General features: G+C 56.0%; 1 protein-coding gene across 2 annotated transcripts in view; it reads right to left on the bottom strand.

Annotated features, from left to right (window-relative positions):
- The window catches only part of MINDY4 (MINDY lysine 48 deubiquitinase 4), a 103,354-nt gene that overhangs the window by 20,648 nt on the left and 59,734 nt on the right, over positions 1 to 22,972 (bottom strand). The window contains exons 10-13 of one of the 2 annotated variants that reach the window (XM_026508713.4): positions 18,789 to 18,890; positions 17,129 to 17,192; positions 15,992 to 16,057; positions 10,943 to 11,010 (exon numbers count right to left, since the gene is read on the bottom strand). In XM_026508713.4, the coding sequence (XP_026364498.2) occupies positions 10,943 to 11,010; positions 15,992 to 16,057; positions 17,129 to 17,192; positions 18,789 to 18,890 (300 nt within the window). Of the gene's footprint in view, positions 1 to 10,942; positions 11,011 to 15,991; positions 16,058 to 17,061; positions 17,193 to 18,788; positions 18,891 to 22,972 lie in introns of those variants that run through there. The other variant, XR_008956355.1, reaches the window with a different exon arrangement.

The raw sequence follows: 22,972 nt of genomic DNA, 5'->3' as shown, positions 1-22,972 counted from the left end.
TTTTAATAACCATGGCTAAATGGGGATGGTCTGGGGTCCACCCAGGAAGATGGGCCGGGTCAGCACTGCAGGCGCCCGGCGGAGAAGCACGGAGGCCTGGGGGTCCTGGGAAGGGCCTGGGAGGCTCCCCTACCAGAGACAGCCCAGCAGGCCTGGGAAGGAGCCGGCTGGGGCGCCACATGGCCGAAGGCAGTGCTTGACTGGCGCTGGTTCAGGCAGAAGAATTGATGGAAACGCTCTCCGCAGCATATACGGGCATCTTCTGAGGAGAAGAAAATAACCTCAAAGGAGCCCTGGGTGGACTGATAAGCATCGCTGGTCCCGAGCCAGCCCAGAGCTTTCAGAAGCGGTCCGATCTTCATAATCTCACAGCCTCGTGCTCACCCAGCGGGTTTGAGAGCCTGCGTCAGCTGAGAGCCGAGGGACAAGCAGAAAGGACAATGGGAGGAAATGGTAATTGCATCCTTAGGTGCAAACACGATGGGAAATTCAGGAGAGAGCGCGGAGCTTGAAAGGGAGGAACGTCTGCATTTCACATTAGGGCATTCGCGAGACGCCAGGGAGCAGTTTACGGCTTAAGAGATTTACAACTTTGGCAAATCTAGATGCCCAGACCTCCCTCTAGGGGAATTCCCTGGAGAGCAGAGTGTGAGGAGTCCTTGAGCAAAGGAAAACTGCTTCTACCCTGCTCAGAGAGAGGGCAATTCAAAGGGCAGGGCTGTCACCAGGTCGGAGTTCCAGCTCCAGCCTGCTGTGTGGTGGCCGACCTCTCCTCTCTGGGCCTCAGTCTCCCCTTCTGTGACATGAGGGCCTTGCACAAGATGCATGGTGCTATGGGCTGAACTGTGTTCCCCCAAATTCATATGTTGAAGCCCTGATCCCAGTACCTCAGAATGTGGCTGTGTTCAGAGACAAGTCCTTTCAAGGAGTGATTTCAGCTCCCCAAGCCCATTAGGGTCACCCTAATCCAGTCTGACTGGGTCCCTGCAGGAAGAAGATGCCAGGGATGCGAGCTTGCAGAGGAAAGACACAGAGCCTGGCAGCTGCCCGCAGGCCCAGGAGAGAGGCCTCCGAGGAAACAAACCCTGCTGACACCATGATCTTGGACGTCCAGTCCCCAGAACTGGGAGTTTCTGCTGTTTAAGCCACCGAGGCTGTGGCACTTTGTGACGGCAACCCTAGCAAACACACACCAAGCGGCCTCCAACGTTTGTTTAGACTCAGAGCTCCTTCTTCAAATGTCATCTTCTAGGCAGAAGCCAAATATGTAAGACATAAAGGCAGAGCTGCTCTGGCCGAAGGCATCCCATCCTTCTCCCTCTTCCAGCCCCTAGAGCTCCTCTGGGGAACCCCCAGGTCTCCAAGGTCATGCAGCGTCCTGGGAGCAGGGGCCAAAGCAGAGGAGGGATTGCCTGGGCTCTGAGGTCCCCACACTTGCTGGGTTTGTGAGCCACAATCTGTGAGAAGCCCTTCCCTGGGACTGACACTGTTCGGTCCAACAGGCAGGCTGTCCCTTCCCCCGTCCACCTGGGGAATGGACAATGTTGGGCTCTAAAAAATTTCTGCACAGCCTGGGGCCAGCTACCAGGCTGGGTGACAGGAGCCAGCAGGAGCCTGGACCTGATGAAACCTGTGCCCTGAGGCTATCGTGCACCAGGGACCCCTTCAGGGAGCAGGAGCTTGCCTGGATTTGGGATTCTGAGAAGCACAGGGTGGGAGGAGCCTGAATGGACTTGCCCAGGGCCAGGAAACTTATGAGGAGTGGCTTGACCCTGGCTGCCCTGCCACCGGCCTCCTCAGCATTCTGGGAGCCAAGGGCAGGAACCTGGACCCATGGTCAGAGTGACAGCTCGCCTCCGAAGGATCCAGTGGAAAAGGACCAGCGAGCTCTGCCTAGGATGCCAGCAAGGACTGCTTCTCCCAGCTGTGCCCCCATCGAGGGTTCCCAGAGACCATGCACTGTACCAAGAAACAGAACAAAGAGGACGCCAGGGCGGGCAGAGACCTCAGGGCTCAGCAGTTCGCAGGTGGGAAAAATGGATGCCTAGAGAAAGAACACAGCAGCCTAGGGCTCGTGACAGGTGCCAGCCCAGACTCGGCGCCCACAGCTGGGCTAGAGCTCTGCGGCCTCCCTCCAGTCGCTCCTCGTCACATGTCTCCAAGGGGCAGACGCACTGTCACTGAGCAGCTTACAGGGCTTGAGCTTTGATTCTGTAGACCCTGGAAGCTCACTTTCAAATACACCATCCTCTTGAAAGCCTCGTGAGGCCAGAAGAGCGAGGACCACCATCTCCATTTCACCAACGGGGGATACTGAGGACCAGAAAGGAGAAGGGACTCGTGGGCTTGTGATCATACAGAGAGCAGGCCAGGACTGCGTCCCAGAGCCAACACCACACAGTGTCCACTGTGGCCTAGAACATGCGATGCTCCACCTGGCTGGCCAGCCCCAGGCAGGCCCAGGAGCCTTGAAGCCCCACTCCTGATGCCACGTCCCTTCACCCTAAAGCCTCCCCAGCACGCATCTGAACATGTGAATCTGGGTCTCTGGCACCAAAGTTTCTGAATAAGAAGAAAGTAGGTCTAGTTGGCCCAGACACACGTTTCCAACCTACAGTCAAAGCCACTCACCTAAAATCAACGTCCGCAAGGTGGGGGCAGCGGCCAGCTCGGCCTCAGACTGGCTGAGTCACCTCAGGCAAGTCCCTGCCTCGCTCTCAGCCTATGTCTTCACTTATAAAACCAGAGCACTGGAGCCAGGAGTCTCTGGGGACCTTCTGGGATGTGAACGAGTGTGCCTGGTTCGTGACTCTGATGTTTAAAACATCATGCCTAAAATAGGTGGTAATTAACCCGGGAGGATCCGGCCAGCCACCTCCCTGACCCCAAGGCACCTGACCCCAAGGCACCAGGCCCCAGGAGCGGCACCACACCCCGCTCTGGACGGGCCTCCCTGCTGCCCCGTCCGTTGGGAATTCTATTGACTTTTAAGGACCAAACAATAGTGCGAAGGGCATCTGTGCAACGACTAAGAGAACCTGGGCTCCAAAGGCAGGGGGCCCCTGGATTCGAATCCAGTCACTGCCACTTACTGGCTGTCCCCCTCTCTGAGGCTGCCTCCCCCTGCAGTAGGGGTGGGACGGTGCCTCCCTCTACTATAGACTGCTGGGAGAGCAAGGTGAACTATATAAAGCATCTGGCATTTAGTAAATGTCACTTCCTTTTTCCTACGATAACAACAATAATAACAACTAAAAACACAATGACCAAGAGGTCATGATTCCCGCAACCTCAACTGCTCGTGTCATGGCCAAGAACCCAGAATAAATGGGGGCCTGCAAGCGGTTGAAATGTAACTATGAATATCTATAAAGGACTTGGGTAGAGCGGATATGGACTGTTTTCCCAGGAAGGCCTGCAGGGAGTGGGCGATGAGTCAGTACACCTGCATGGCAGGCCTCCGCTGCCACCTGCCCTGTGTGACCTTCCGCAAATTGCTTTCCATCTCTGAGCCTTCAGTGTGTCATCCCCAATGGGGCTAACAATGTGCACCTCGACGAGCTGTTGCCACAAGGGCCCAGCCCTGAAAGGGTCTCACAAACAGCACAGAGCTCCCCAGGTTGGAGGCACAGGTTGTGACTGCCACTCTCCAGGCAGGGACCGGGACAGGACAGAGCAAGGTGGGGTCTAGGAGGGAGGGCAAGGCGCATGGATGGAGAGAAAGGAGCCGGCCTGGAGGGAGGAAGGGAACAAAGAGGTACCCAAGCCCTTCTCAAGCTGTCTTCTGCCTCACCACCCGCTAGACCTCTCCCCACGTGCCGGCCCTTCCTTCCCAACCAGACTTAGTGCGATTGTTCCCTGCAAACCCCCACCACTGGCCTTCACCTGCTTTGTTCTTGTGGCCTGCCAAAACCCTTCCCACCTATCTCCCAGAGCCCTGCTAAATGTTGCCTCTTCCGCAAAGACACCTCCCTCGCCCCAGGACAGATGTGCCCATCTCTCCTCAGCCGGGCCCTTCTCAGAGCACCCGCCCAGGCTTTTCGCGCCTTGTCCCTCCAGGCAGCAAGGACTTTGACAGCCAGGGTTACATTGTGTCCATCTGGCCCCCTGGCACTCAGAATTGGTCTCTAACTCTGCAGATACACAGCAAATGGGCCCTAAATTCTGGGAGCCTGGCCCACCCCACCCCAGGAGAAGCTACAGGGAAGGCCCGGAAGGAACAGCCTCCAGAAGCTGGATCCCAGGAGGTGTGCGGAGGCAGGCAGAAGGAAGCCTCCCACCCAAGCAACGGAGGCAGGCCTGGAATGGAAGATTCTTCCAGAAAGTTAATTGCTTCTCCCTCCTCCTGAGGCCCATCCTCTTTACCTGGATGCCCAGGCCCTTCGAGGAACATGGAGGGATAGCCGTTGGGTAAGTGGGTAGGGTTGCTAGACGCGCCGAGAGTCAGGAGACTCTCCTAGCTCTGCCACTAATGCCAGTGTGGACTGGGCATAGTCGCCCCCTCTGCCACAGGAGGCTCGGGGTGTCGCCCTCAACCACACCCCGCCGACACTCACTAGCCCTGTCATGCCACCTCAGCAACCTGGGGCTGGCCTTGCTTTGGCCCAGACAATGCCGGCTGAACTGAAATGGAGGAGGAAGCTGGTGGACAAGCCCCTGGTCTGGTGTTGGCCCACTTGTTTCCCACTTCTCCTTCTAAGCTGGCAGACACAGCAGGGCAGTGCCTGTCACTCCTCCCCCAGCCCAGGAAGCGGATGCATGCACAGGGTCTTAGACTGGAGGCCAGGCCACACAGAGAGGGCTCAACTTGCCAGCAACCTGCCCTAATTTCTTAGAGCCTTGGTCCCCACATCCGAAAAATGGGATAACGGCCCCAGGCCTGGTCTGGGTGGTTCTGTGTGTGCCGCGTTATTCTGGGCTGGAGGAGTCCAGGTGGGTGCAGCAGGAGGGTGGGGGAGAAAGCTGAGGGGTATCCCATCTACCCCCTCCTGTCACAACAGCACATCTGGGACCACCAAGAACCTGGGATTCTCAACAAGGACAGCCCCCTGCTCAAATCCTTATGCCACAAGCCACTGGCCCAGCCCACGACTAAGGTGGTCTCTGCCTCGGTGAGCTCTGCCAGATCTGGAAGCTTTGTCATTGCTTTTCTTTGTTTCTGAGGGGAGCCTGTGGGGGCCTCGATTAAGGCCCAGATCTGACCCACTCCCAAACCCACATCTGCTCTCCTGTTCTTTGATGAATCCCAAGCTCCCAGTTCCTGACTAGACAGCCCACCCCTCTCCCTGTCAGTGTGGCACCCCTCTGTGGGTTCTGCCTGCCTTCCAGGCCCTCTGTGTTCACACGCCCCATGATGGGTGCAGCCCAGGCCTGGCCACCATGAGGTGTTGGGAATGGGGTCATGGCTGCCAGCAGGCTGAGGGGCACTGGAGAAAGGGCTTCCTCGGGGCACTGGGGTGGCTCGGTCGGTTCAGGGTCTGCCTCTGGCTCAGGTCTTGATCCCGGGATCCTGGGATCAAGCCCCACATCGGGCTCCCTACTAGGTGGGGAGTCTGCTTCTCCTTCTCCCTCTGCCCTTCTCCCTGGCTCCTGTTCTCTCTCTTTCTGAAATAAATAAATAAAATCTTTACTAAAAGGGGGGACTTCCTCTCTGCAGGGCTCACCGAAGCCCACCACACAGCAGGGCCCTCCTGAGAATACAGCTGAGACAGAGGAAAGAAGCATGACAGGACAGAAGGAGGGACACCATGTCCCAAAGACGCTGTCTCGTTCCTGGATCCAGACACTCCTAAAGGCCTGGGCTTTTGATATGAATCAATTAACAGTGCTGTTTTCTGCTTATACTGGCTAAGAAGCAAGTTCTGTCACTTGCCTTGCATCGCCAACACTCACGGATGGCTTTCTTTCAGGGCTATTTCCACAAAGAAAGAAACTGCTGTTGTTTTTCCTCTCCTGGAGAAAGTTTTAGAGAGCCACAAAGCCACCACGGTGTGGGTGCTGCCCCTCACGCTCAGCGCCTGCATTGTGCTGTTCAGAAACTACTTCAGCAGATGACAAGCTACTGCCTATTTTGGACTCTCAAGATTGCCTTTGGACGGCCCACGCTGCCACTGCAATGAGTGCCACGGGTGTGAGGCACAAAAAGGGTCTCTTCCCAAGCTGTCCCCCCCACCACCCGGGCCTCTGCCACCAAGTGGGCATCTCCGGAGCCTTCCCTTGTGTCCCCCGAATCCCAGGGTCCCAAGCATCTTTGAGACCTGTGAGAGCATGCTGGGGAAAGTTCTAGGCCATGCGGTTTGGAAAGCGATAGAGCTAGGTAAGCATGAAAGCCTGTATGAGATTTACTGTAAGCAACTCAAGATCTTAGGAAGGAAAATAGATGGCTGGAAATCAAGTGGAAAAAAATAAAACCTTCACAAGGCTTTGCAGTCGGCACCAGTAAACAAAATTCAAAGGCCAGCTTCGCTACTGTTCTTCCGGCCTCTGAGGCTGAAGCGGCCAGGCTGTGCCCGGCTATGTTCGCATCTGCCCTTGGCACCCTCACCCTGGCTCCCCACAGAGCTGGGAACAGCCCACGACAGGAGGCACTGATATGGGTGCAAGGCCTGCCCCTGGGCCTTGGGCAGGCATCTGAGAGCCCTTGCTCGGATGGCCATGCCCTCAGGCACACACACACACACACACACACACACACACACACTCACACAACCAAGTCACCTTCACACAATCTTGAACATCAGCACCAACACCCACGTCATCTCACACCCAGCCCTGCAACCTCACGGATCCCTCGTCCACGCGCACACCAGCACAAGAGCACACGCATGCGCCGTACTTGTAAAGATCCAGGGGGTTCCCAGCCCCCCACTCGGCTTCTCCCCTGCTGCTGCGCAGCACATGATCTGAGAGATGGCCCTCTTCGGGCTACCAGGACATGTTTGCAACTGCTCAAAGTAGTAACAGATCACCCTGAAACGGCATCAAAGGGTTTGGCGAGGCTGAACCTGAACTCCAGAGCAGGAAGGCCCTCAGGGATCGTCTGGTCCTACGGCTGGTAAGCTGTGTATGCAGAGCTGGGGCTTCTCCAAACAGGGGTCTCCTGGGGCCAGGCTGGGAGACGGGGGGGGGGGGGGGGGTTTGCAGAGGTCTCCGCCTCCCCAACCCCCCAACCACACACACACACCCTAGTCTTGCTGCGTCTGCTTTTTACAGTGAGCTTCGGGATACAGTTTATTTGGAAAAAAGTCAGATTCCAGGTTCACTACAGAAAGAGTTTCAGAAGCACTGGTTTGCCTCCCATTAGAGGTGAAGGGCCTAAGGCGCAGGCTGGGTCAGCCATAGGCGTGTTGGCCCCAGAGCAGAGACGGGGACCCAGGCGTCCTGAAGCTATATCTCAGCCAACAGGTGGGATGCTTTCATGTGAACTGTCACCCACTGGGCTGCCCCGGACAAGCCTATCAGCTCAGCCTGACATACAAAGCCTGTGCTAGGTACCATCTGCCCCCATGTACCCAAGTGTCCCTAAAGAAAGGTCTTTGCAAGCTGCCAGCCCCTGCACTTCAGCCCCAGGAGGAAATGGGCTTTCACCACCCCAGGACGTTGTCACTGCCAAGGGAATCACAGCGAACCTGCAGCTAGGTCTGGCATCCATCCTGAGAACAGAGACCAGAGGCTGTCGGAAGCGGAGAAGCACCTCTGGAGTGTGCGATGGGCACAGAGGAGGCGTGGGCTGTTCCAGAAGCTCCCCTTCTAAGGCCAGAGAACAGCTCCTTCAGAGCAGCCCTGGAAATGCCAGGAATGCTACCGTGTTATTATAAGTAATGTCAGCGTGAATCTCTCAACAGGACGCGGGCACCATTTCGACAGGCCATTCTCCTCCTCACCATCAGGCCTGTCTCTTTACCTCACACTGCCACCCTTTTCAGGGAGCCCCCCAGACCACAGGGAGGAGTGACTGGCTCCACTCCATGTCACCAGCAGCCCTGTGCCCAAAGCCTGCCCTACTCTCCACCCGAAGCTCTCAGTCTATCTAGAAGTGGTTTTGAACTTGAACAAATAAGGCAGAGGAGAGTGTCATCTCAAGCCCGTCTCTGGAGGGCGCACTCCCAGGCTGGGGACTGGTTCTCCCACCTCCCCTTTCTTGACCCTCTGAGCAACTGCACACAGTACCCCGGGAGCCCGCCGGGCCGCTGAGGACGTGCCTGCTGGGTGAGCACCACCACAGCGGGACCCAGCCCCCACCTGCAGGCCATCCCTGGGGCCATGTCTCCACCGCCAGGCACCAAGCTGAGCCTGAGGGCAAGACACGACAGGATGAGCACAGCTGTGACAGGGTCAGGCCAGCAGTGGCCATCATCGAAGGCTTGCTACCCACCAGCAGCCGAGCCAAGCACTCGACCTATAAACCTTCATTCGATCTGGTAAAGCAGGAATTATCATCCCCCTTTCACAGAGTGAGAAACTCAGGCTCAAAGGAGTAGAGACTCAGGCCTGAAACCAAGCGGCAAACCCAGTCTGGGGCCCGGCTGTCTGGGCTGAGCTGTGTGGGCCTGGGGCCAGTCTTGTTTCTTCCTCTGAAAGTTGGGGAGGCTGATGGGAGTCACTGGTGCCACCTAACAGGGTTGTGTGGGGACGAGGCACATTTCCGGTGTAACATGTTGCAGCATGGGATTGGGTACAGGGGAAGCTTTCTGGATGTTGCCTACTCTCGTTCCCACTGCTGATGAGGGTGTCCTCTGTGTTGCCTTCTCAGAAGGGGAGGGGAGGCCCAGGAGTAAGACAAACCCAACCAGTGCCCTGCTGGGTCCAGTGCTAAAGCAGGCCTCTACGCCGGTCCTCCTGGAAGGCAGAGGACAGGCTGACCAACGTTGCCCCTGGGGGCTCCGACACCATCGGCCTCCAGGACCCAGGGAGGGTCCTCAGGAGGCCTGAGTGGGAGGGAGCTCATCTTTACACACTTTCACTGCTCTGTCCTGAGAACAAGGGGAAGGAGGTGACCCCGGGCAGGTCTTGTGGGTCCGTGTGCCTGTGTTTGTGTGCGTGTCTGTCTGTCCGTATATCTCTGTGTGTATGTGTCTGCGTGGGTTTACATGTCTGTCTGTCTTCTCGTGCACGTATGTGTCTGCGTGTCTGTGGAGGTGCATCTGTGTATCTCTGGGTCTCTGTGTGTGCGTGTATATGCATGCCTATGTCTGTGTGTCTGTATATTATCAGCATGACTGTGTATGTAGTACCTGTGTGTCTGTCTGTCTGTGTGTCTGCATGCCTGCATGTGTACAGTGGAGGGGAGGACTGTGGCAGGCGTGAGACTTCAGGCCTATCAACATGAGGCTGTGCAGGCCCAGCAGGGCAGCCTTCCCCCCACAGATGCCTCCCAGGTGCCACACCCTGGGCAGGGACTGACCCCTGCCTGGCTTGGTTGGATGGGGCAGGGAGGGGGCAGAAGCAGCCCAAGTCCTCTAGCTCCGGACAATGGGAAGAGTAGCCTGGGTATGGGGCTCTGAAGGCCCCTGCGGATGGAGAAGGCCGCCAGAGCTGCTCCCTACAGGGGCGCACAGGTAAACAGCTCCCAGACTGGCAAGCAGGACCTGCAGAGCTGACCCGGTGACCTCCAGAACAGAGACACTCTGATCAGAGTCATAGACCTCCAGAGCCAGAGGGTCCCCCATACAGATGGGGAAACTGAGGCCCAGGAGATCACACAGTCAGATGTCACCAAGCCTGGTCCTGAGAGCCTAGCTTCTCCTCCATGAGCTCAGGGGTCTCACCCACACACCCAGAGACCCCCACCCAACCCAGGCAGCCAGGGATTAGCAAACCCAGGCCTGGGGAGGAGGCGGTGCGGCTTATGGTCTCCATGCACGTGAGTCCAGGCCAGGAATGAATCATATCATTATGGCAGGATTAGAAGAAAAATGCCATTAGAAAATCTGTGCGTGCACCACATTTAATAAGGTCAGTAGCAGCAAGCAGCAGGCAGGCTGGCGGCATGAGGCCACAGAGCCCCCACGTCCTCCTCCCACCCAAGCCAGAGCCTGCAGGGAATAGGACAGGCCCTGGCCAGGCCCAGCCACGCGGAGCAAGTTTCTCCTTCTGCCCGGGGCCTCCCCAGCCTGGACACCACACAGCTATTCTTTCTGCCTCCCCACTCCTCAGGGCCCACCTACTTGGGGTTGTTTCCAAATCATCCCCCACAGCAAGCACCCCCCAAAGTGAAAACTCATTCCCTGGGTCCCCCATGCCCTCTGGAGTCTGCTCTCTCCTTGGAAAAGGAAGCAGTAATCAATTGTACTTTACGAAATTGTTACTGTGCTGTTAATCTGCTGCCCTCCCTGGTGACATAATGCCCAGGTGACAGATACGGGTAAGAGGCCTGGAAAACTCGTGGAGGATGAGTGTGATGGAGAAAGTCCAGCTCTTGGGCAGCTCAGGAGGCTGCACTTGATAAGGATGCATGGATTTGAAGTCCTCTTGCTTCCAAGGCCCCTAGGCACCCGCCCATAGGTGTCCTCAGGGCTGGCCCTGGACACAAACGTTGCAGCTTTCCAACTGCCATGGCCTACAGTGAACCCCCCATCCTGAGTTGGTGGGGGCCCTCAGTCATTTCCCAGGCCTCTGCCTCAACTGTCCATCCCCGCACATGTACCAGGGGCATCCAGATGTGTGCTTAAGTATGCACACGCCGCTGTCCCACTGGGGGCCCCAGGGGGACCAAAAGCTCCATGGGTAGGGGTGTCTCTCCAGTCAGCCCCAGAGCACACAGGGAGACTGACAAGGTAGCTCTGAACCGCTGACCGTCCCCCACTCCGCTACTTCCTTCACCCTCTCAACCCTGCTCACTACACGCCCACTGCGCAGCACGCGTGGCCCTGGGCTCTGGTCGGGGGCATAGGGAACCAGACAGACAAGTGTGGCCCGGGAGGTAAGGGAGGAGGACACTCACAGCTCCGTGGACCTGGACAGGACGGCAGACAGCGTGAGCAGGATGCATCCGTAGGGCCCCGCCTCGAACTGGGAAGAAGAGAAAGCGATGAGCACCCACCAGGTCTGCACCCCCTCTCACCTCCTCGGGGCGGGGGACACACCCGGGGAGCAGCCTGACCCTGAGCCAACTGCCACTAGCCCGGTCCCAGAGGTTGCCAGGACTCCCCGGCAGGCCCCCTAAATGATGGGAAGCACACCAGCCTGAGTGATAGCAGGAGCGGACATGCTGCCCACCAAGGAGCATGGCCGTGACGTCCGAGGCCTGGAAGCTTGCCATGCAAGCTCCCTCCCCACGCGGCTGTCTCATGGGCGTCGTCACACTGAGAGCTGTCACAGGCCTGTGTGGCAGTATGGGTAATACTGCCCTCTGCCACACAAGGAAACAGGCTCAAAAACTGAGCACCTGGCCCAAGGTCAAACCGCTGGTAGGCTCCATCGGATTCCAAATCCCTTACTCCAAAGACCTGCACTGTGTTAAGAGCAGCAGAGAGCGGGTGGGGGACAGAGTCAGGGTTAGGAGGGGAGAGTGAGGTGAGCCGTGCAAGTACAAGGACAGAGCCCGTCTTTCAAAAATGTTTGGCATTTTGTTCATCGTGGATTTTTTTGGATTAATTTAGATATTAAAATATTACTTTTGCTGATTACTGAGGATGTGGGTACCTCCTTGAATTCTGCACCCGAGGTGAGCAGCTTATTCGTCTCGCCCTAGTCCCAACTCTGGGTTAGAGCCCACCGCACAGAGCCCAGCTGCCTGGGTTTTTAAATCCTGGCTGTGCCACTCCTAGCACAGCGACCTTTCCTAACCTCCCTGTCCCCCAGTCTTCTCATCTGTAAAACAAGGAGGATGATGACAGGATAGGACCTACCCTCCTCAGGGTGTTGTGAAGAGTCAGTGAGATAACCCCTGTAAAGCCCATAGAACAGGGCCTGACACCGGGAGCGCCGTGAGTATAATGCTGGCTCTGCACTGCCCATCTGTGTGGTGGGCATGGCCTCCGGGGATGGGCTAGGTCACTTGGGCTCCCTAGGGCAACGTCAGCCCCCCACTGCAGTGCAGTGTGAAGACCTTACTTATACCACTTTGGGGATGACACCCGTCCGCATCTGGGAGCTGTGAGGGCAGATGTTGTCTTCCCAGAGTCAGCGTTCCTTATGTGTGGTCAGTTTCTTTGTGGACTTGAAACCAGACCTAAAGAAACTTGTTTTCCAAAACAGTAAGAATGATATAATTTATCATATTTCCATTTTGCCTGGGTTGCCAGGAAGCTCTGAGCCAAATATGGTCCTCAACTGTGGTAATTATTTCAGCTCAAGCTTCTGATAAAATTATCTTTTCTTTCCTTCAAAACATAGTCTTCATTTTCATACAGTAATTCGATTAGTCATTAAAAAAAATTTCTGTGTGAATTTTTGTGCCAAGAGGATGGTTCCCTGCTGAGTCTATGTTTGTGAACAAGGTGGACATGGATTTGTCTTCATGGAAAGTAACTCAGGGAAGAAAGAACGAGAAGCACCTAGAAAAGAGTGGAGGAAGGGCTCTGCTCTGACAGGAAATGAGTGGTGTTCTGGAAACACACAGAGAGAGACTTCAAGCAGACTCAGGTTAAGGGAAAGAAGGAACGTAAAGGAAGGCATTCTGGAGGAAGTGATAGCTAAACCCAAAGGACGAGAAAGAATCAGAAGAGAAGGAAACGCTGTTCCAGGCAAGATGAAAAGCACGTGTAAAGGCCCAGAGGCAAGAGAGGGCAGGTTTACTACGGTTGGAGCACAGAAGAGCCCTGAGGACATCATTTTTATATAATTAACTTATTTTTATAAAATTTATCAATAACAGAATCTTTGGGGGGGATTACAAATGGAATAAATGAGTCGACAACAATCTTAAATCAACCTCATCATAATTCTCTGATCTCAAGCCAGTCACTTCGCTTCTGTTGCCCTCAGTTTCCCCATTTGCAAAATGAAGATGATGAATCCCATCCTGGCATATTTCCTTGGGTTCTGGTGCACATTCTATGAGACCGAGTCTGTGGAAGTGCTCTGGTCACTGCAGAGTACTAGTGATATCCTTGCACAGGGGGACACAGGCCTGGGAGGACTGGCACCCTTGTCACAGCTCTCCTGCAGACTTTTGTGTTGCCTGGGGGAGTGACAGAGCTCTCCATCTCCATTTCCCCTTGAAAGGTCACCCAACTGCTGCCACGGACTCACACATTGTCTTGGGGGAGCCATGACATTTTCTCGGTCTGTTCCCCTCTGCCATGCGTGTCACTGCAGGACTGCATGAGGCAGGGGACACGGGAGCCTGCTGCACGCCCTGCGTCTGTGTAAACATGGAGGACTACTGGTAGTATGCGGGCCAACATTGTCGACAGTCCTTGGGATTCCCTCAAGGACAGCTTCCCAGGAGCCTCGCACGAGCCCCTCTGTGCAGACTGGTTAGTGAGACGACTGGGGCGGGGGTGGGGGGGGACGGGGTGGAGACGCTGCCTGGGGCTCCTGGCCCCTGCCAAACACGACTGAATGGCACCAATATTCCATTTTGTTTAAAAAAAAATTTTATTAAAATTATCTCATCAAATTCAAACTGCCAAGACATGGGAGGCCACAGGGCAAGGTGCCTGCATTGAAAGGAGAGCTCCCCAGACAGGCGGTTGGGCCGGAAACCACCAGAGGGTCCGGAAAAATGTCTGGTACCGCTTGGGAAGAAAGGGCCATTCTCCAGCCCTGCTCGGGCCCTGGAGAGACCGAAGCCCACCACGGAACCCCAATCGGAGGCAGGGGTGGGGGCCTTGCCGGCTCGCGGGGGGTGGCCAGACATCTCTCCCGGAGGGGGAGCAGTAATGAACACACAGCAAGGAGGCTATTTATTTTGGGCAGAGATGGTTCAGTGTTCGTTCCCAGGCCTGGCACGAGGAACCCCTAGGCCCAAGCCATGAAAAATGGATTTGGTGAGGGTAGTGCTGAGGCAGCTCAACGGCTTCCAGCAAAAACATAATTAAACGGTGGGGGAAAACACCACCTTCCCGGGTGAGGAGGGCCAAAGACTGACCGCAGGCACACAGGGACCAGAGCCAAGTGAGGAGGGGGAGTCGCTCTGGGGCCCGAGGAATGACAGGAAGAAGGCAGCCCCTCCCCTGGCACCAGCCCCACTCTCTGAACCGCTTCCACAGTTGCTGTCTTGCTTGGGCTTCGCCGACACCCTGGGGTACGGACCGAGGGAGGAGGGGGACCCCATTTCACAGACGAGGACGTACAAAGCCTTGCTGCTGAGGTACCACCCCGGCCGGGGCCATTGGTGGGTGAGGACAGGCCCTTGGAGCCTGTGAGCGATTGCCCCAGGGCCCTCCTCTGCCCCTAGAAGGTTCCCAGGGCACTTCCCGGGGGTGAGCACAGGTGCCCAGGGCCCTATCCCCTGGTCTAATGACACGCACGGCGTCCGAGTGGGCCTCGCTCGGCTCGGGGACGCACCGCTGCATTTTCACAACGCTGAGAGCAGTTAAGAGTAGGAGCCTTCCTGCTTACTTAGATCACTCCTGGCACTTCGTTTAGAAGACGTTCTTTTCCATGAGTTTAAGCTTCTTCTTTAAAAACCTCTGTTGGACCATTAAGAGCGGGAAGTATCTGCTAACTGCTCCATCCTCCGTTTTCTGGGCCAGGCAACTGAGGCCGTGATGCTCCTGAGGCCACATGTGGCCGGGGGATAAGCTAGAGGAGGTGCCCGGGCCCCTGCTCCACGCCCCCACAGCTGCTCCGGACCAGCCCGTGAGCATGCTGCATCAGCAGACAGCCCACTGGGTTACGCCCATGGAGAACCAGAGGGAGCCAGGGACAGGGAGCAAGTGATGGCCGGCGGAGGCCAGGACCCCTCCCACGTCAGAGCCCCTCCCTCACACCTCCCAGAAAGGCCAGACAGAACAGTCAGTGCAGAAAAGGCAGCGTCATAAGCTGAGGACATGGGCCAGGGTCCTTGGGCTGAATTATCCCTAGGCAACAGCTCTGGGGCAGAAAATGTGGGGTGAATCAGCGCCTAGATGACTCCGAGCAGGCCCCATTTTCCTACCCAAGAAGCATCTGTGCCGTCAGGGCTGGCACTCTTCCTAGGCTATGCTCAGACCATCAGCACCTTCGGGGAACAAGAGGAGAATATTCCAGCAGCAGGAGTGTCCAGCCTGGTCCCACCTCTGGCAAGTTCTCCACCCTCTGGGCTCACCAGCAAATCCTCTGTTGCCTTCTCCAGAGCCTAAAAGAGCTGGTCCCACAGCTCAGAAGGCTGAAGGAGAGGCACAGAGGAGGCACGGAGCATTTGCTAGCACACCAGGAGAGAAGGGCTCAGCGCTCTTTCTTTCCTTCCGTCCTGACACACAGACATCAGAAAATGAGACCCTGCGGTTGGGGATCTCAGAGGTCATCTCTTGGCCTTGGCTCGTGCTGCACCCTGCCTCTGTAATGCGTCCCCCTCATTTCCACATGTCCACAGCTAACAGTCTCAAGGGGGCCTTAAATAATCATGATAATGGTGATCATATAACATCAACAACAAAAGCTAAAGTCAATGACAACATCGAGCCCGGCACTAGTTCTAAGTACAGTTGTTATCAGCCCCATTTTACAGATGAGGAAACTGAGGCACAGGGGGCCTAAAGAAGTTGCCCAAGGTTACAGAGCTACTATGTAAGGGTTGAACCCTAGATTCAAACCCAGGCTGAAGGCCCCAGAGATCATATCCTTTACCATGGAGGCTTCAACTCCCTCCTCCACAAAGCCAGCGAGGCTACAGCCCTTCTCTGAATCCCCGTAGCACTCTGTGCTGTTCAGGCCCTGGACGTGTCCCACCCCATCTCACAGCAAGGAGCGGGTGCACAGACCCCCTCCAGCAGACACGGTGCTGGAGGACACAGCCAGCCAGCCAGGACACCAAGCAAGGTCCTGTGTCCAGCAGGGTCCCCACCAAAGAAAGCAGATGGCTTAACAACGCACATCCCCCCAAATAAACCATGGGCCATACCTGATGGATGCTTTGTTGAAGAAAAGTCACCAGCTCCTCATAGCAGGTCAAACTATACATTGTGAGCTGGGGAGACACGAACCCACAGCGTGAGCCGCCCGAGCCCCACAGACACTTCCGTGTCCCGTCCCGGCTTCAGTAGCTACAAGACCCCACTTGGGAATGTCCCTGCAGTCAGTGGCAACCCCAAGAGCTGGGCAGTGAGGCACCCCCATGCCTATGTGCGACTTAAAAGGCGGACAGGGCCCAGCTGGGGTCTCTGGGGTCAAGTCCGCCCCGCCAGCCTCACCAGGCCTACAGAGCCCAGGAATGGAGACACCGGGGAGCTAAAGCAAAGGAGCCAGCATCACGCATGGCCCGCCCTGACAAGTGGGGCTGCACCTCTGCGGGCCAGTCACAGGTATCCGAGAAGCACCTGGGGGCGCAGGGGGGCCAGGGCGAGCATCCCATCCAACAGGCCACTGCTGGGCCAGCTCCTGAGTTCAGCGGGAAGCGTGAGTCTGTCTCCTTTGTTTTGTCGGGCAGCTCGGGGAAAAAAGCCACTTGTAGAGAAAACACCCAACCAGGTGAGACCCCTAACTAGGATCCTAGGGCCACATGTGCCCAAACTTAGGTCAAAGGGAACAAACTAGGTCAAACAAAAACCCTCCGTGAAGAGGAGGCGCGTTTGTGGGAAATGTCCCTGTGTGAGGATATAATCCGCATGTCTCCCATTTCTTTCCTTTTCTTGGTCTGGCTTCATGGCTGGTGCTCTGTTCCCCCACTCTCTAACCCCCGCTCTGTCTCCACGCCACTCCCCTGCCCTCTCACGACCCCAGCGAGGGTGCTGAGGAGACACAGAGGGACAGAGACGGCTGCGGCTTTGCCCGAAGGCATCACGCAGGGGCCGCTCTTCTCTGTACAGCCTCCATGTGACAGGATGCCCATCAGCCTTTTGGCCACAAGAGCAGTTCTGGCGAGAGCCCGCTCCCCAGCCCCCCAACCCGGCCCCCACCCCAATCCCAGGTGGAGGATCTGCTAGCCTGGGCTGCAGGGAGGGCTGGCCCATCCCCAGCGGAGGGAGGATTTACTTATATGAAAGGAGACTGTCCCCAAACAAAGCCAAAGGTTGCGTGATAATTTTCCAGAAAGCCGTACTGTTTCTAAGACTCCATCTGCTTTGTATTTCCCTGTTGGACTGAACTGCTGTGTTCCTGAAGCCCTAAAAAGGAAAGGGAGATGCATGAGTCCTCTGCATGGAGAGAAGACGTGCCATTGAGCCAGGGCGAAACCACATGTGCCATTAACTGAGCACAAATCGGAAGGTGGCTCCGGGGGAGAGAACGGGACCCAGGGTTTCTCATTTCTTCCCCGGTCTGACCTCACGCACTGGGCTGGGCCCAGAGGACGCCACAAGTGGGGGTGGGGAAAGGAACGGAAAAAAGACAGCAGAAGGAGAGCTCGGGGTAACCAAACCCAGGGCCTGGCAGGAGCGAGTCTGCCTCTCACCCACAACTGACAAACAGATTTCCAGACGAAGGGATGCTGACTTGCCCTTCGTTTTCAGGGCCGTGAGGAATTCCAGACTCTGGCCTGGGACTCCCCACCCCAAGCCCATCACCATCTGTCTACACAACAGTGGGCGTGTGCGGCCCAGGGGCAGGCACTAGAAGCGGGTTTGGGTGGGGGGCCCACGGTGCCGTTAGCCTGCTGCGTAGGCTGGGAGCAGCTGCTGCCTCTCTCTGGCCTTCTGTCTGCTTATCTGGAAAACGGGAAGAAATTGAATTTTTGCCCCATCTGCCTTCAGGGCTGCCGTGCAGATCCTAAGGGCCAGGGTTAATGCATAGTAACGTACTCACTGGAACACGAGCACCAAGGACAAGCACTCCATAGGAACAATGACAATAATACCGAACAGCAGACATTGTCCTAAGCACTTGATGTTCATTATTACACACCCTTTATTTATACGGATAAAGGATTTAAATGGATAGATAATATTATCAGTTATTATATACAATTTATTTAGATTGACTCATTTAATTCTCACAGTCACTCTACCAGATAATCCTTACTATCATCCACATTTTCCAGATGAGTCAACAAATGAAGCACAGAGAGGTTGAGTCAACTGCCCAAGGTCACACAGCCAATAAACTCCCAGCATTGGGAGTTAGTCTCTGAAACCCCTTCTCTTAAGCAGTATGCTCTACTGACCATTGTACCCCACCAGAGTGTAGTCTTTGGCCCCAAAAGGCACCCCTTTTACTTAAGCTTAGCCACAGGCCTGGGATGAAGTGATGCTTCCACTCTGAAGGGCCAGGCAGAAGAGCCGGCAAACCACCCATGTGCACCACGGATGGCGTCCTCTACCTACAGCATGATAAAGTGGCAGGGGACGTTTCTTCCTCCACTGAACGGGGGTCCAAGTGACAGTGAATGGGAGCATGCTCTGGGGACTAGGAGAGAGGTATGGGGCAGAGGGTGACTGGCTCCTGAGAGGTCCGGAGCAGAGAAATAGGGGAGCAGGCTGCCTAGGCCAGAGGTCTCCTCTGATGGGCTGTGTCCCCCAAGGCTTCCCACGGAGGAGGGCCAGGCAGGCACACGACCCCAGCAAAGAAGAGCCTGGAGCTGCGTGGAGGTCTCTCCGGGCCTCTCCCCATGCTGGTGTGGCACACAGGGCCGGCATCCGGGAGGACACACAGACAAGCTGGGTGGGAAGACGACTGCCCCGAGGATGGTAAAGCACACAGCCAGCTTGCCTGCAGCTGGGCCAGCGTGTGAGTGGGCCCCGTGCCCCACCCTGGGAAGCACTCACAGTGTGACCACGGCTCTCTCACGGCCCCCGGCCCGCCATATGATGTCCGCAATGGCCAGAGCGAGGCAGTGGGTCCTGCGGGCATTGGAAGGCTGCAGCTGCCTGCAGAGGAAAAAGAGAGTGTGTTTATGCCTGTGGGGACACAAGCCAGGACAGGGCAGCCCTGTAGCAGATGGCCTATTCTTTCCTCTGCCACATAGAGAGGGCCCTGCATCCCAAGGACTTCATGCAGCAGGGCCTCCTCTTACGAGGGCCAAGGGAAGCGTCCTGAGGGAGAGGCCCCAGGTGGGGCTGGAGGAGGAGTAGGTTGAGGAAACGGCCCCAGGGGAGCAGAGGGGACCCTGGAGGCTTGGCAGGGCCGTGAGTTCTGACGGAGCCCAGGAGGCCGTGCTGAATGTACTTGGGAACTCCTGCCTTCCCGAGGCAAGGTAGCCATCCCAGGCAGATGTCTGGTACTGCCCTGACCCAGCCTTGGCCACGCCCAGCATCCAGGCCCCTGGAGACAGCGGCTGTGCAGGCAGGTGCCCTTCACTCCCACCAGCCACAAGAAATGAGATCATGGGTACAGAGGGGAAAGCAGACTAACTTGCTGGTCACTTACATATAGGGTGTGGGATGGGGGAGAGGAAGGATTCAGGGTAATCTCTGGGGGGTTAGTGGTGCACAGTGGGGCTGCCAACTGAAATGAGGAATACAGAGCAGAGAGGAGGATTGGGGGAGCAGCTGGAGGTGCACGTGGGACCCCTAGGTGAAGCTACCTGACACACGGAAAGCCCAGGAGAGCATCGGGGCTGAGGATAGGTTTATACAACACCAGCACGTGAGGAGTCCTTGCCACTGTGAGGGGCTAAGATTTCCCAGAGAGAGGATGAGGAAGGGCAGAGGTGGTGGCCAAGGATGAAACCCCACAGGACTCTGGTGTACCAGGGAAGCAGAGGAAGGCAGGAAGGGGCACGGCAGTAGGGGCACGGCTGGGAGACGGTGCTGTTACACAGTCCTAGGAGCAAATGGGCTTTGAGCAAAACAGGCAGTCAGCAATGTCAAAAATGGCAGAGAGATGCCTTATGATAGAAATGGTAACACAGAAGCCCTGGTGCATAAAATAAGCAACAGGGAAGAACAGGCAACAGCCTGATAGAGACACTTCTTTCAGTTTCCAGGGCTTTTCCAGGGCTCCCAGAGCTGTACTTCTTGCCCACCACTGGAGTCTACGAATTTTTTCTAAATTCTTAGAAAAATTAAATTCTTACAAAAGCAGCCTGAGTGTTAGGCTCTTCCTAACAAACAAAGGTGCCTTGATGAAGACCCTGCTGGGGCACAAAGGAATACACGGTGGGGGGCAAGGGGTGGGGGTGGGGGTTCTATGTTTTCAGTGGCCAACTAACACCTGAGCTCCATGCTGAGCTGTGGGGGGAGAAAGAAAACTGAAGAAATGGGAACCAGGAGACCAGGACACAGGTCACCATGATGGGCAGCATGTGGTCACTTCCCAGTGCCTGAGACACAGAGCATCTAGGCTGTCCCGATGCCTTTAACATGGGAGGTAAACAACATAACCGTCCCTCAGTTTCCCCTTCCATAAACTGGAGATGATACTAGTACATCCTCCATAGTATCGGGAGCTTTAAACAAGGTGACATGTGTAGGGTCCATAGCCCAGTGCCTAGCATGGGGCGAATGTTCAATAATGGACACTTATCACTATTGTCTTTATGGAAACATCAAGTCCCCACCTTGGCCGTGGTGACAGGAAGGTGAAGTCCTACCATCTGGTGTGAAAGTGACAACAAGCCCCTGACACCAGGCCATCCTTCAAACCTAATGAGACAAATAAGTCCTCAACCACTTGAAAAATGAAATGGCAGACTGCCTGCTACTTGCGCAGCCTCTGGAAGCCCGCCATGCTGCTCGAGGAAATGGTTACCACGCCATCACCAAACCAGGCAGCCTGGGCTGTGGGGAGAGCACTGGCCCGGGTCACCATAGACTATGAAAACAAAGGTGAGGAAATGATGTGCTGGGTTTCCGGAGAGGTGATGCCAAGGACGGAGAGGGGCCTGGAAAACAGGGCTTGTCGGACAAAGGAGAAAGGATTGGACATTTATCCCCTTGGATTCAGAACCTGTGAAAGTCGGCTTTGTCATCCCCACAGCTCCTGTTTCCTGCCCTGCCCCCACCCAGGTGACCATCACATCCTGTCAAACACACCTCCTGAGGACCCTTGTCAATCCCCTTCCTGCCCATGCCAGGGACCAGGGTGCCCTGCTCCCCAGCTGAGTTGTTACAGCCAGTCCCTGACCAGCATTTCTGCTCCATCTTGTCGCAGTGGGCTCTTCCTACAACACAAGTGTGACCAGGGTACCCCCCAGTTAGAACCCTTACCGGGGCTAGGAGTTGTGCAAACTTGTGTCAGGACTGCAAACTCTGCCTGGAACATCTGTGCTGGGAAACCCGCAGACATGGAACTAAGAGGTCACCTTTCACACACTCGCCGTGTTCGACACTAGCCGGCTAAAGCAAGTCATGTGCTTGACTGAAAGCTTCTCAGTGTAGTCACAAATAAGATTTGAAAAGCCAACATATATTGAGGACCTATCATGTGCCAAGCACCATTAGAAACACTTCACATGTATTATTTCATTAACCATTAAAGCTACCCTATAATGGCGGCAGTATTACTGCTTTTAAATGGGGAAACTGAGGCACAGAGACTAAGAGATTCACCCAAGGTCACACAGTTAGTAAAGTTGGAACAGTTAACACAGCATTGAGGGGGGAAGGAGAGCTTGAGGAAGTGGAACCAACTGTCTGGAGCTCTTGGCTTTAGGAACCAGCACCCCTCTGCCTTCAAGCCTGTCTCTTGGGCACCGTGCAACACTACAGAGCGATCTGGCTCCTCCGTCCGGCCCATGTCTTCCTGATCTCACAGACGGGTTACAGAACCCCTGAACCTCTGCGTTTCTACACCAAAGTCCTCATTCTTTTCACTGGCTTCCATTTAGAAACTCTTCTAGTCTCTCCATCCTTCCCTGGGCCCCAGTTTGCTCTTTTAAGACACATCTTTCCAGAAGACGCAATGGGAAAGTGCAGTGGTCAGGCCTGGGTTTGGTTCCTGGCTCCCGGGCCTTGGAAAAGCCCCTGGCCCTCGCCGGCCTTCACCTTCCCACACAGATGTGCACACCCAGCCACATGCCCCCAGGCATCATTCCAGTACTGCCATTTCTGCCGCGTAACTGGCCCCAGGGCTGTCCGCGCAGATGACGAGAGCAAGGGGGCGCTGTGGTGAGTCACCCAAACTCCAGCTTCAAACTCCCTGCTTCAGCCTGCAAAACCCCAATGACGAGGGTGGTCCTGTATCGCCTTCCTCGGTCAGACGCACCCTCGTCAAACTCCTACCATGCCTCTAGCACCCAGCCAGGCTTTCCAACCAAGAGAAGTTTCTTTAAGCGTCTAATTCCTCATGGGAGGGGTGCAGGATGAGGACATTTGTCTCTGGGTGCTGGGGGGCGTAGGCGCGTAACACAGCCTGCATGTTTGCCCACACTACGCAAGTCCTTCAGATTAAAGAGATGTTCTGATCCTAACTATCTCGAGATAGCCTTACCCGTCCACTCTGAGGAGCCCAGCAGTCCGAGCCTACCAACCACCCAGAGGAAGGCTGGTGGATGACCGTAGCCTTTCTGCTCCCTGCCAGGCTCACAAGCTGCTGCAGGCCGTGGAAAAAAGCCTGGTCCGGGGACCAGCGGACTTGGGGTCCAAGCCTGGCTCTGCCACTGGTGTTCAGATAGGCCTCAGACAGGGGCCCCTCCTTCTCTGGGCCTTGAATTTCGCAATTTCAAAGGGAAGAGGAGGTGAGGGGACCACATCCTTGTCTGTGGCTCTCTCCAGGCCTGCAGGGGAGTGAGGCTCGTCGTCTCTTCCCACAGCCACCGGCACAACCCCTCCTCAAGGGGAAAAACACAGAGTCTTGCCGCCTGGCTCTGTCCTCCCTGACTGAGGAGAGGCCAGCTGCTGGCCTGACAGAGTGGGTCCTAATGAAGCCAGACAGCCCCGCAGAAAAAACAGCACCCCTGCCAAGAGGACTTTATTTCAGCATGACTTCCCTGGAGGGCGCAGTCAATCCCCCACGCAGCTTTCACAGAATCGCTCCCCATCGGGGCCGGGCGGAGGGCACGAGGAGGGGC

The sequence above is a fragment of the Ursus arctos genome, unplaced genomic scaffold (genome assembly GCF_023065955.2).
Source record: "Ursus arctos isolate Adak ecotype North America unplaced genomic scaffold, UrsArc2.0 scaffold_3, whole genome shotgun sequence".
In the NCBI taxonomy this organism is placed as follows: domain Eukaryota; kingdom Metazoa; phylum Chordata; class Mammalia; order Carnivora; family Ursidae; genus Ursus; species Ursus arctos.
This window is presented reverse-complemented; position numbering and strand designations above follow the sequence as displayed.